This window comes from Andrographis paniculata, unplaced genomic scaffold (assembly GCF_009805555.1).
Source record: "Andrographis paniculata isolate CXL003 unplaced genomic scaffold, ASM980555v1 Contig64END, whole genome shotgun sequence".
Classification (NCBI taxonomy): Eukaryota; Viridiplantae; Streptophyta; class Magnoliopsida; order Lamiales; family Acanthaceae; genus Andrographis; species Andrographis paniculata.
The window spans coordinates 965416-980054 of NW_026137600.1; the positions used below are offsets into that span (position 1 = coordinate 965416).

General features: G+C 26.6%; 3 protein-coding genes across 3 annotated transcripts; all 3 read left to right on the forward strand.

The window, feature by feature from the left end:
- The first annotated feature begins 61 nt into the window (after positions 1 to 61).
- Positions 62 to 780, forward strand: LOC127261614 (dirigent protein 23-like). The gene has a single exon (XM_051289886.1). The coding sequence runs from the start codon at positions 153 to 155 to the stop codon at positions 663 to 665; it is 513 nt and encodes a 170-aa protein (XP_051145843.1). The 5' UTR covers positions 62 to 152; the 3' UTR covers positions 666 to 780.
- A 7164-nt stretch (positions 781 to 7944) lies between these two features.
- LOC127261669 (dirigent protein 22-like) lies at positions 7945 to 8460 on the forward strand. Its single transcript, XM_051289965.1, has one exon. The coding sequence runs from the start codon at positions 7945 to 7947 to the stop codon at positions 8458 to 8460; it is 516 nt and encodes a 171-aa protein (XP_051145922.1).
- Positions 8461 to 13033: 4573 nt separating this feature from the next.
- LOC127261860 (dirigent protein 22-like) lies at positions 13034 to 13747 on the forward strand. Its single transcript, XM_051290280.1, has one exon. The coding sequence runs from the start codon at positions 13079 to 13081 to the stop codon at positions 13658 to 13660; it is 582 nt and encodes a 193-aa protein (XP_051146237.1). The 5' UTR covers positions 13034 to 13078; the 3' UTR covers positions 13661 to 13747.
- The last annotated feature ends 892 nt before the right edge of the window (positions 13748 to 14639 follow it).

Here is a 14639-nt window from a genome sequence, read left to right on the forward strand (position 1 = left end):
AATTTTTTAAATTAAATAATTTATTTCCATAACTTCAAATCCACACCTATAAATAACCCCTCAATGATTATCACTTGCAATCAAAATTACCAAAAAAACACTTCTTTCTTCTCTAAACTCTTCACATTTTCGCCAACCTCCATTTTTTCGCTATGGCGGGATTAACCAGCGGCGCCGAATGGTTCAAAATCCCGCCGAGCCAACGGAAGGAGAAGACGGCCGCGATCAAATTCTACGTCCAAGAGCCTCGAACGGGTCCCGACGCAGCCCTAACGGAGGTTTGCGGCGGAAAAGACACGGCGAATTCCCCGACGCTATTTTCCAAAGTCTTTGTTGTCAATGCCAAACTTACGGCCGAGGCCGATCGCAACTCTGCCGAGGTCGGGTTCGCCCAAGGGCTCGTAACGTCGGCGGATAAGGTACAAGCCGGGCTTGCGATGAACGTGAACGTTTTATTTACGACTGGCGAGTACAAGGGGAGCACGATAAGTATAGTCGGGAGAAATTTGGGAATGGAGATTCCGGATCGGGAATTGGCCATTGTCGGAGGGACCGGAATGTTCCGGATGGCTAAGGGGTTCGCGATCTCGAATACGTATTCGCATGATCCTGTCGAGAATTATATGATTTTCGAGTACACTTTGTATGTTTGTTACTATGAGTAAGAACATCGTGTTATCTTTTTTATCTTCGAATGTTATTTGAGTCTTGAATAAGGATTGTCGATGTTATTTTTACTTTGTTTGAAGTGAATTTAATGGAATAATTGTAGTTTTATTATATTTTATGTTGTTGGATTTGTACTTTAAAGTAATCCGTTTATTTTATATTTATGTCATAAAGAAAATAAATTGTGAACATTTAGAAAATATAATTGTAATAAAATAAAATAAAATAAAAATTAATACAAGATGAGTCAGCAGGTCCATTTTAGACAGCAAAACCCCCCAACGACACTCCTTTGACCCTACATACATGACTAAATAATTTTTCAATTATATAAATAATTTATGATTTTTTTATTAAAAAAAAATATATACATTATACTTTATATAAATATCATATCATATTCCATAATGGCGGGCGCCTCGATAATCGATATCATCATTTTTAACAAAAATAAATATGAAAATTCTAATGGTCACTCTGAGCTATGCACAGAAATTTGTAAAAATATTTTTATTATATAATAAAAAAAATTATAAATTTATTTAGTAGAATTCACACTCATAAATAAAAAATAAAAAAATTGTAATCTCTGTCATAAATTAAAAAGGATGAAATCGTTTTACTTCGTGATATTCACATTCATAATTTTTTTTTTTAATTTTGTATATTATAATAGTATTAAAAACTAATTTATTATTTCAATACAGTAATCGGATATTTGTAAGAGATTTTTTTTTTTTTTTTTGTCTAAATAGTAGAATTTTAGACAAAATCTTCCAAAAGAACATACTCTATAAATATTTATATTTAAACTAAAAGTGATACATTTTAATTATATTATGATTATTATTGATTTTTTTTCATTTTAACTATATCAACTATTCTAAATTCAAAAAAAAATATAAAAAATAAAAAAATAAAATAAAATTTTAGACCGAAACAGAAAGGTACACGGCCGTATAGAATTATACACGACCGTGTGACAACATGGTCATGTATAATTTATACATTGAAATGTAGATAGTTATGTAACAACATGACCGTGTAGTAATAATATGACTATGTATGATTATGTAGTTCACCTGCTTTTTTTTTATAATTTTATTATTATTTAATTAAGTGGGACCATAAGAATTTTTTTTAAAACAAATAGAAAAAATTCTGTATTTCTCAACCGTTTATTTTATTATTATTTAATTTAAGTGAAACCCACAAGAATTTTTTTTTTTAAAAAAAAATATTTTGTGTCACCACGTAGTGACACAGAATCAACGGTAAATATATATATATATATATTAGATGATTCTGATTGAAATTTGTAAAACAATAACCACACAAATATAAATTTAAGCGAGCAACGTCTACACTCGACTCATAAAAAAAAAAAAAAATTCATAGCATTGGTGTAGAAGTGGGATGAATCTAAGTAGTTCTCGTCCAGGATCACAAGGAATCTAATCAATTATTCCCTTGTCTCAGTACAATAGTATTGTTTACCATTTTTATTCGTTTCAAAATAATAATTTTATTTCCATAAATAAACTATCCATACTTTTTCATTTTTTTACCCAATTGCCACTATTTTTTACACTAATAGACTCACAAGGGAAAAAAGTCTTTTATCAATACTTTTTACCCATTACTAATATAATATCAATATTCCTTAAATCTTATACTCAAGCCAATTAAGATTATATTTATGGGACGGAGGGAGTATTACATATTAATCAACTAGGGAAAGACAATGTTCACAAGGGAACACATCTCTTGCACCATGTTCGTCTCGAATATTTTTAAGGCATGAGCAAAAAATAAATAATAGTTCCTCTAAACAAATAAATTTTTATTTATTTATTTACTTTTCTGGTGTGGGGTGGATTTCCGGACATAGTTTATGATACATATTTTGACTATTATAAAATTTCACAATATATTGACTATTATAACCAATAACTCAATAATAATAACTACAAATTTCTAAATGCCAAGAATGTAGGATTAATTTTTTAAAAGTTATGGTTGGAATTTATTAGAATTATAATTGGATTTGAGATTAATTTTTTAAAAAAATTATAGTTAGAGTTTATTAGAATTAGAATTTGATAGGATAATTGTAGAGAAAAATATGAAATAAATTTTAATAATTAATATATCCAATAATAATACACTTTAAAAATATTTACAAAGGCGAGGAAAATAGAATTAATTTTTAGAAAAATTAGGTTATAATTTAATTTTAGAATTAAAATTAGATTGGGTAATGATCGAGAAAAATAAAAGACAAAATCTAAATTAAATTGTAATGTATCTAATAATAGTAAGATAAAATTAAAAAAATATGAGTCCTCCCGAAGATGGTTCAGGTTGCTCTTGCTAAAAGTCCGCTCTGTCTTGCACAATCACAAATTAAATCCTAAAAAAAAAACAATGAATAAAAAAAACGATACAACCAAACAATGTAAACTAAATCATCAGCTTTGACATCAATGTTTCGCTTTAATTTTGCACACGAGGAGCTCGATTCAAGCCATAGAATCATAGTAGAAATAGATCATAAACTGTGGAAGGAAAGCAAATGAAAGAAACATACCAAAAAATAGAGTGAAAGGGATAGCAAGAAAGCATATCAGAGAAAATCGATACGAAGATCGATTCAAGTACGAGAGATGTGATATGAAGTGACGCGATTCAACTTGACATATGATTTTTGTCGTTTTTTGTACATGAGACAATATTTTTCGCATGTGCAAAAATAATAGTCAACTCAGTTTTTTTTTTTTTTTTGCCTTGTATGTATTCATTAACTATGTTAATTAGGTTCAAATTCTTATATATTCGTCTTGAGTTTTAAATAATTTAGAAGCTAAAATTAAAGACAGAATTCCGATATAAATATATCTTTTCTCTTCTTTTTTTGTAGTGATTATGAATTGTTAACTAGGGGCCGTTTGTTTCAAAGATTTGATAGGATTTCATGGGATTGGATTTAAAATCCCATTAAATCCATGTTTGGTTAAAAAAAATAATGGAATTTAAAATGATGAAGTTTAAAAAAGGGGTCCAAAATCCTACAAACAAACGAATGATTTATTAGTAATTGGGTACCCCTATTACTTTTAAATCTCATTTCATGAGATTTTAAATTTTACTTTTATATCCTTATATAAAAAATATATTATATATTACAAATATATTTATATAAAATTAAATTAAATAATTTTAAAATTAATTATTACTTGAATTATATATTAAATTAAATTAATATTAATTTTTATGGTACAATATATTTTAAATAAATTAATAAACTCATTTTTTTAAGTTGTTATTTATTATAAATTTTATTTGAATTATAAAATTATCAGGATGATAATAAGTCGGATTCAGTCGGAACTGAGATCCCTCCTGAATATATATTGTTAGACTTGAGACCCAAATTGGATCTGATTATACCAAATCCGGCCGAAACTATACCCAGTAAAACTCGATGGATCTAACAAATCCAATTCTTTTTACTATTCTTAAATTTTTATTTAAAATTACACATGTACCGACCCAATATACCTAAGGGTGTGTTTGTTTGGGGGTTTGGATTTTGGATTGGGATTTGAATAGTAAAAATTTTGAATTTGAATAGTTGTATGATGTGATATAAATAGGATTTGATGTGATGTTTTGAATGTAAAATTGATTTTTAGTATAATATAAAAAATGAAAAATAGGTGTTTGATGTGATATTTTTGGGGGGAAAAAATTGGATGAATAGTAAAAATTCTCCAAAATCCTTCAAACAAACACACCCTAAAATTAAACTTAAGTTATAAACTTTTAAATCAAATTATAATGTCATTTTAATTTTAGGCTCTATTTACACACTATTTTGAAAGTCTTGGCATTATTATCAATTATAAACGTTTTTTTTTCTTTTCTTCAAGAAAGTATCATATTATATATCACGTTAAATACTTAGGATGTGTTCAGGTCCGTTCTTGACCTTTATTAGGCCCGAGGCAAAATTAAAATATTGGGCCTTAAATATATTTTTTTATATAAATAATAATAATAATAATAATATAATATATATTTTTTAATATAAATGTATTAATAAAATATTTTTTTATATATTAAAAAATCAAAATATAAATATAAAATTAATACGACATATTTAGTATAACATAAAAAATTAAAAATATATATTTGATTTAATATTTTTTAAAGAATATTTTTATAAACAATCAAGAGTCTTTAAAAGAAAATTTTCAAACAAAAATATTTATTAAGGGTTTGTTTTCTTTTGATTGGTTTAGGGAAAAATTTGATTTGAATTTGATATTAAGATAATGTTTGATGAAATGTTTGTGAGAGAGAAACACATAATCCTAGTAGTAAAAATTAAAAAATTTAGATTAAATAAACAAACTTAATGTTTATATAATACACAAATTTTTAAAACGACTACTAAAAAATATAATTAAATATACAAATTTAAACATATAAATATAAAAATAAAAATAATAAGAATACAAAAATATTACTCTATCATATCTTTTTAATTTTACATAATTCACAAAAAATATAAAATCATGCTATTAAATAAACATACTAAAACATACAAATAAATAATTTAAAAATTAATGTAAAATTATTTATTTTAAAAATAATTATAAAATAAATTTTTTATTTAAATTTTATTTTATACATTCTAAAAATAATAATAATATATATATATATATTAATATATAGGAGTATATATATATATATATATTATTGGGGCCCTTGAGGGCCCCTAGAGGGAATGGGCCGGCCCTGGGCAAGGGCCCGGGTCTGGGTGTGTTTCTTTAGAGGAGTGTGGGGGAATTTGGATTTGAGTTTTAGTTTTTATTTAAATTTTGGAATGAGTTTGAATTTGGTATTTGAATTTTACTGTGGTTTTGGGAGTTTTGATGAGTATTGATTTAATGGATAATGAATAAAATAATATAAATGTGTATTAAATGTAATTGATAAAATTAATAGTAGTATGATTTGATTTTAAATTTATATTATATACAACATATATATTTTTAAATTTTTATTTATTTGTATTATAGAAAATTTTATTCTATATTAAATAAATTATTATTTATATATTTTAAATTTATTTTTTTTTAAAAAAAAAACAAAACAGAGAAGCACACATAAAGTTGCTGCAGTCTGCAATGTATTATCTTATTTAGTAGCAGCCCCTGTTTGGGGATATTTACAGTGTTTGCACAGTAAATATCCCCAAACCGGACCACAAGAAACACGCCATTACCTAAATTATTTCCTATTGTTAAATTCTTCAAAGCTCCTAAACTTCCCAAAGGCTAATTTCTAGAATTGCAACTTTCAATTCTTACTGATTATTATTAAGTTGCTTGCAAAAAAAATTATTTTCACCGTACCATATAATTTATCTCTATTTTTTATTTTTGCATACTTATATAATTTAATTTTTTTTTTGGAAATATGATTATTCACTTTAATCATAATTTGTTACCATTTCCTAATTTAGTAATTGTACTACCTATTTAATATAATAAATACTCTTTCAACTTACAATATATTACACAAATACCATTATTTTTATATTGCACCATACTAATAGGGGTGTTTTTGTCTTTTTTACTAAATCAAATATAATACTAATATTAAAAAATTTACGTGCAAAGCAAACGCCACCCTTCCAACGGGACGAAGGGAGTATTAGAATTTTCTTAATTTTAATTAAATTATTTAGTTATCTTAATCTTAATTTATAATTATTTTTCCTAATATATTTCTTAATTATTTATAATTATTTTTCCTAATATATTTCTTAATTATTTATTAATTATACTTTACCTAAATTCACGTATATACCGTAACAAGTTCAAAATATATGAGACATAAAAGAGTATTATTATTATGTTTGAAAATTCAATCACATCATCGTATTCTTACAAGTGTCCTTGGTGATTTTTTCGACCTATTCAACCTCTTTATACAAATATTATTCTTTGATATTTTTTATTTTTTTTTCTCATTTTTCTCACACATTTGGTTGTATTATTCATTTTCAATAATTTAATTAATTAATTTTCCTCAATTTCACATAATACATCTATTTATAGTTAAATATATTACACACTCCATTAGGAAGAAATGTATCTGTTTTTTTTTTTACCCATTCTGATAAATAATATTTTAATATTCTCATAAATAGTATATTTTATAATTCAATATATTTACAATAGTGCAACTTAATGATTTTCTAAAAATAAATATAAATTATAAGGTTTTTTTTTCACTACTAGAAAAATATCATTTTATCACAGTTAAAATTATTGGGGAATGTATCTACTTTTATATCAACTTAATATTTAATTTGATTTTTTATAAAAGGGTAAACTTTTTTTTTTAGTCTCGTAATCGGACCTCCTTAGAATTTTAGTCCCGTAAGTGGAGCATGTCGCAAATTAGTCTCATAAGTGAAAAATTTTCGTTGTTTTAGTCCTCCGGCGCCGGAGACGCCTGCGTGGCTCGCCTGAAGCCACGTGTCCCACTAAGTCAGCGACACCTGGCGGACACGTGGATTTTAATTTTTTTTTCATTTCTTTTAAATTTTTTTATTTTTATTTTCAATTGGACCAAATAAAAAAATTAAAAAAGACAAATTAAATTAAAAATTAAATTTTAAAAAATTAAAAAAATTAAAATAAAAAAATTAAAAAACCACGTGTCTGCCAGGTGTCGCTGACCTGGCGGACACATGTCCAGCAAGCCATGTGGGCGTTTCCGGCGCCGGAGGACTAAAACAACGAATTTTGTTCACTTATGGGACTAGTTTACGACAGGCTCCACTAACGAGACTAAAATGATAAGGAGGTCTAGTTTCGGGATTAAAAATACAATTTACCTTTTATAAAATAAAATAAATATTTAACGTGATAATTTTTTAGAAAAGAATTATTACTAATTAATAGTATCAAAATTTTTAAAAAAATATAAATGTAAACTTAGTCTATAATTTCCATCCATTCACCCACCTATGCATGTGTAAAATGCACAAATAAAGTATAAATTTGCTATCTTTGATTTCTTCTAACCCTAATTTTTCTTCTTCAAATTTGCAAATCTTTCACCTATAAATACTCCAAGATTTTCCTAATTACAATCATCACTTCAATCAATATCACCAACTAACTAGCAATGGCTAAACTTTACATTATTTTGTTCTTCATTCAATTATTCCTATCTTTTATTTTTTCTATTTCCATGGCCCAATTGAAAGAGCCAATCGATCCAATTATAGAGATTCCGGTTCGCCCCAACCCTCGCCGTGCTGAGAAATCGGCAACTATTCGAATCTACGTCCAAGATGTAGCGGGGGGGCCAAACGCGACCATATGGGGGGTTGCAAGGGCAGAGATCGCGGGAAATTCCCCGACACAATTCGGGCAAACTTGGGTTTTGGATGACAAGTTGACTTCAATGCCTGAAAGAAACTCTACTGAGGTGGGACGGGTTCAGGGACTTATAACTTCATCGGATTTTGGGGATTATGTGATCACGATGAACTTGAACTTTTGGTTTACGGCCGGAGAGTACAACGGGAGCAGGCTTTGCATAGTTGGGAGGAATCCACTTAGCAAAGAAAATCGGGAACTACCCATTGTTGGAGGGACCAAATTTTTCCGAATGGCTCGAGAATACTCTATCTCAAATACGTATTCGTATGATCCCATTGAGAATTATGCGGTTTTGGAGTACACATTTTATGTATATTATTAAGACTATATATATATATCATGTTCAAATGATTCAATTTGATTAGTATCGAATAAGTTGGCCATCTCCAACCCTTCACTTCATTTTTGCAGTGGCTACAATAAAAATTCAGTTGATCTACATTAATTTTACTCCAATCATAAACTTCAATTTTCACTTTAAAAAGTGTATTTCTTATATATTCTTCTTTTATGTTATTTTATATTTTTTTCATATTTATAAATTACACCCCAACTTTAATTTATTTTTACGTTATAATCCATACATATGTAATTTATATTTTTTAAAAAAATAAAATTATGTATCACTTTTGAAAAATAAAATTACACGTTATATTTAAAAAAATAAAATTGTATCACTTTCCAAAAAGTAAAATTATAGGTAAAATTGTTTATAACTCCCTTGTGGTTTCGAAATTCAGCGTAAAATCTCCCAATACTTTAAAAATTGCATGATACCCCCTTATACTTTAAAAAACGTTGCATGAAACCCCACCACCATGAAACTTTCCTCATGTGATAAGAAGATGATTTCCTATCTATATATTTTGCATGGCAGGGGGTTTTATGCAATATTTTTGAAAGTATAAGTGAGTGTCATGCAATTTTTTAAAGTAAAATGAAGATTTATGCTGAGTTTCGAAACCACAAAGTGGTTTCATACAATATTTTTTAAAGTATAAGGGGACGTCATACAATTTTTAAAGTAGAGGGGGAATTTACGCTGAGTTTCGAAACCACAAGGGAGTTATGGACAATTTTTCCAAAATTATATATCACTTTTTAAAAAATAAAATTATATATCACTTTCCAAAAAATAAAATTATATATTAATTTTAAAAAATAAAATTATACATTATTTTTCAAAAAAAGTAAAATTACATATAACTTTTTAAAATATAAAATTATATATCATCTTCTAAAAAAATAAAAATTATACAATACACCCTAAAAAAATATAAAACACCACAAAATACATATTAAATTATTTAATTATGCGATTCCTAGGCTAAGTTTGTTAACCTATTTATCACTTTATGAAATACATACACAATTACGGTTGTAAATGTTCAATTGGCACACAATTGCTAAACCAATCTAAGATCCGGCCACGATAAAAGATTAAATAAAACAATTTTCAGACATGAATCACATAAATCACACAAATATCAATTTACTTAAACAAGATTCAAATTAAATCAAAACACAATCTCACAAATCTCAATCCAAAATCTATATTCAACATTGGACTAGACTACGAATTTAGCTACTCATACTTATAAATAAATAAATAAAACAGTAAACTTGATGATCATCCGAAAGTGCTTCATCTCTAAACAGCCTTTTCTATCTTCCACTTAGACTATGAAAAGTGAGTATGAATTGTAATACCACATCCAATGTCTTGACCCCCCTTTTATAGATGATCGTGTCCTCAATCACTCCCTTAATTGCTCCTTATTAATCACGATGCCAACAATCAAACTTTAATTCCCGTAATCCACATCTTTTCTTAGCATGAGAGTTTAATTCAAGTTTTTCCAAAATTCATTAATCGAAAATATGGCATGGACGTGAATCGCTCAATTACCTTGCACAAATCAATACATGCCAAAAATAGTATGAATCTATCCAAAACATTGATTAAATCTTATAATTTATCTCTTGAAAATATATAATAATATATATTTATCAAAAGTGATTTTATCATATGTAATTTGATTTGATTAATAAATGTATTGTTATTCTATCAATGATTAGTATGAATCTATCCAAAACATTGATTAAATTTTATAATTTATCTCTTGAAAATATATAATAATATATATTTATCAAAAGTGATTTTATCATATGTAATTTGACTTGATTAATAAATGTATTGTTATTCTATCATTCATTGATATTTTATAATAATGGCATTAAAAAATCTTTGCCTGAATTAATAGTTTTTGAAATTAATATTATACATATTGTATGATTGTTCTTGATATCTAAATTTTTAATTATATATTTCTTGATATCATATTTTTTATTTTTTATTTTTAGAATTTTCATCATTTTCATTTTTGTTGTATTTTTCAACTTATCGTTGTTCAACCAACCACAATTGAATATATACACTGGTACTATAACTGATATCTTTTAAAAATTAAAATATTTAATATCCAATATATAAAACTTTTGTTATATACATACATATACATGCTATTACAAAATAAACAGCTTTTTTAATTAATCTAGAATCCAACAAGTTTAAGATAGGTAGGTTTTTGGGTCAAAATTGAACTAAGAATGTAGTGGGCTTTGAGGCCTATAGTTTTCTACTTATAATTTTAACCGTAGACACTACAAGAAAAAATCATTTTTGTAACAAAATTTTTTTGTCTATAAATCTATTTTTTCCGTTACTAATGACATTAGAGACGGAAATAGGAATAAAATTACGTTAGCTACGTGAACTTTAGGGACGGAATTCCGTTACAAATATATCATTTTTTTTTGTAGTGAGAGTAATTTATAATAATAATAATAACAATAATAATAAGTAGAATATTGGGCCCACATCCAATTTTTTTTTAGAAAAAATGCAAAGCAAAATCTTATAGTAATTTATTATAATTATTACTACATTCGTTTCTATTACGGTGTCGTATTTATTGTAGACTCAAAAATTTATTAGAAATATAATTAGTAAATAATAAAAAATATATTAATTAAAATAATTATCTTATAATAAAAATAATTATAAATTAAAATAACTAATTAGTCTAATTTAAAATTAAAAAATATATATAAATTAAAAGAATTAAGATGAAATTATATTATATAATTCTTTTCAAACAAAAAAAGTGACAAAATAAGTGAGACAAAAATAAAAAAATGGCGCGGTAAGTAGAACGAAAAGAGTATTAATTTGATGGGGACCCCACAACCAAATTTTTTTTAAAAAAAAGAATTAGAAAGCCAGATCTTGTCAACACAGTTTTGGTTTGGGTTTGATATTAAAATAACGTGTGATGGAATGTTTTGTGAAAGAAAAAAAATATACTTTTTCCATCTCAATACAATAGTCTTGTTTACCATTTTTGTCCGTTTTAAAAATAATAGTCTTGTTTTCATAAATAATCATATCACCATAAAACTACCCCTACTTTTTTATTTTTATTACACAATTGCTACTAATTTTTATATTAATATATTCACAAAGACAAAAAAGTCTTTTAACTATGTTTTTTACCAACTACCTATATAATATCAATATTTTTTCAGTCACGTGCTCAACCAAATTAAGATTATATTTATGGAATGGATAGAGTATTTTTTTCGAAAAATGCAAAGTCTAAATAACAAAAGTTTAAGATTTTTGTCAAAAGAAACATACCTGCTATATTAGATTAGATATTAGATATTAGATATTTATATATATAACACGACCAATATTCTAAATACAACCCCTTTAAACCTATGGACAAAATAGCAATATATATACAGCAAATTATTGGATATATACAAATTATTTAATCGAAATTTGAAATACTTTCCAGGCTGCTGCAGAGACTTTTTTTTGGTGTGTAAGACTAATTTAATTTTCAATGCAGTCATTAATTAACCAAGATTAATTAATCTATCAATATATAAATAATCCCATCTTAGCCTTGTTGGAGTTACTTGCACTCAATCTAAATTTGATATATATATATACTAATTACTCCCCCGTCGCAGATACCGTGTCTGCTACACTGTAGACACAGTATTTTAGGAGAGGTATAATTAGTAGATAATTAAAAATGTATTAGTGAAAATAATTATCCTATAATATAAATAATTATAAATTAAGATTAAAATAACTAATTAGTTTAATTAAAATTAAAAAAAATAAAATTTAAAAATTTAAAATGAGATTAAAGTGTGTAATCATTTTTAAAAAAATGAAAGTGACATAGTACGTGGAACGGACAGAAACGGCAACGTGAACATGGTATATGGGACGGATGGAGTAATTAATTTCTAAGATTTCCAACATTCCGTACCGTTTAGATCTAGAAGCTTTAGAGTTTACAATTTTCATAAAAAAAAATTACAAAAATTGAGTATTTTGTTTGATATTTTATAAAATAAAATAAATATTTAATGTGACAATTTTTTTTTAAAAAAAAGAATTACTCCTTCTGTCCACCTCTATGGTAACATATACCTTTTGTGTCATTATATTTAATATTAAAAATATCTTTATATTTATATAATTTTAGTATTATAAGACACTAATGAAAGCATTTATACAATTTTTTTTTTTAATTTGTACTATATTTTGATGTAATAATTAATATTTAAAGTTTAACGTACAAAAAGTAAATAAGATCCTTAGAGTCGAATGGAGAGAGTATTATTAATTAATAGCATCAAATTTTTTAAAAAATAAGAATGTAAACTAAGTCTATGCTTCCCACCCATTCACCCACCTATCCATGTGTAAAATGCACAAATAAAAATAAATCCCTACTTTGATTTTTTCAAACCCTATTTTTTTCTACCTCCAATTTGCAAATCTTCACCTATAAATACCTCCAAGATTTCCACAGTTTATAATAATCACTTCAATCAATATCCTCAACTAACCAACAATGGCTAAACTTCACATTGCATTGTTCTTCATTCCATTCTTCCTATCTTCCATTTTTTCTATTTCCATGGCTCAATGGGTAAAGCCCGTCGATCCATTCATGCAGATTCCGGTTCGCCCAAACCCTCGCCCTGCCGAGAAATCAGCAGCTATCCGAGTTTACGTCCAAGATGCGTTAGGGGGGCCCAACGCGACCGTATGGGAGGTTGCAACGGCAGAGATCACAGGAAATTCCTCGACACAATTCGGACAAATTAGGGTTTTGGATGATAAATTGACTTCTAGTCCCAAAAGAAACTCTACTGAGGTGGGACGAATTCAAGGGCTTATAACTTCATCGGGGTTTGGGGAGTATGCGCTTACGATGAACTTGAATGTTTGGTTTACGGCTGGAGAGTACAACGGGAGCACACTTTGCATAGTTGGGAGGAATCCGATCGGCCAAAGGGACCGGGAACTACCCATTGTTGGAGGGACCAAATTGTTTCGGATGGCTCAAGGATACTCTATCTCGAATACTTATTCGTATGATCCAGTTGAGAATTACGGGGTTTTGGAGTACACATTTTATGTATATTATTAAGACCATATATATATTCATGTTCAATTTGACTAGTATCAAATAAGTGATTTTTGTTTATTGTTGAATTGTACGGATATTATTGAATTTGTATCATATGTATTGTTTAATTTGATTTGATTAATAAATTGAATTGTTGTTCTATCATTGATTGAAATTCTATAACAATGGAAAATTGTATCCTTCTTATCAGACCGAGGGAGTATTATATTTTATGATTATTCATATCATTTAAATTTTAAAATATATATTTCTATCATTTTTATTATTTCTTATTTTTAGAATTTTCACAATTTTCAATTTTTCAACTTGTGTTTTTCAACTTACATTGTTCTACTAACCACAGTTGAATATATATATATCACTAGATTTATAATTGACATTTTTTAAATTTAAAATATTTAATCGTCAATGTTTAAAACTTTTGTTATATCATATTATATGGCCTAATATATATATATATATATGCATGTTATTACAAAATAAATCGAGATCAAGAATCCAACAAGTTTAAGATGGATTAGATTTTTTGGTCAAAGCTGAACCAGGATGAAACTTTTGAGGCTTATAATTTTATGGCAAAGTTAGTTTTAAGATCTGCAAAATCAATTGCGAACTCGCCTTATTGCTATCTACTGGGGTTCAATCCAAGTCCTATATTGGAAGTTGTGAAGAAAATTACACACCTTGTAAGTTTCAAGTGAACTCTACTACAATGAGGTCTTTTGAAGGAAATCCAAAAATAAATCCGTGCGGGCTCAGTCCAAAGCTAACAATATCATACTAGTGTTGAATTGACAATTATAAATTTATTATATCTCCAATTGTGGAAACTTGACAAATTTTCAATTATATTTATGATCTCAACTTATTATTCAGATTAAACAAAATGAGTCTAACATTTTAATGATCCAAGCTTTTATGTAGGTCAACTCATATTACATATATATAGATATATATATATATATATATGTATAATGAT

Coding starts and splice junctions, on each gene's coding strand:
- LOC127261669 (XM_051289965.1), top strand. CDS start 7,945: ATGGCCCAATTGAAAGAGCCAATCGATCCAATTATAGAGATTCCGGTT.
- LOC127261860 (XM_051290280.1), top strand. CDS start 13,079: ATGGCTAAACTTCACATTGCATTGTTCTTCATTCCATTCTTCCTATCT.
- LOC127261614 (XM_051289886.1), top strand. CDS start 153: ATGGCGGGATTAACCAGCGGCGCCGAATGGTTCAAAATCCCGCCGAGC.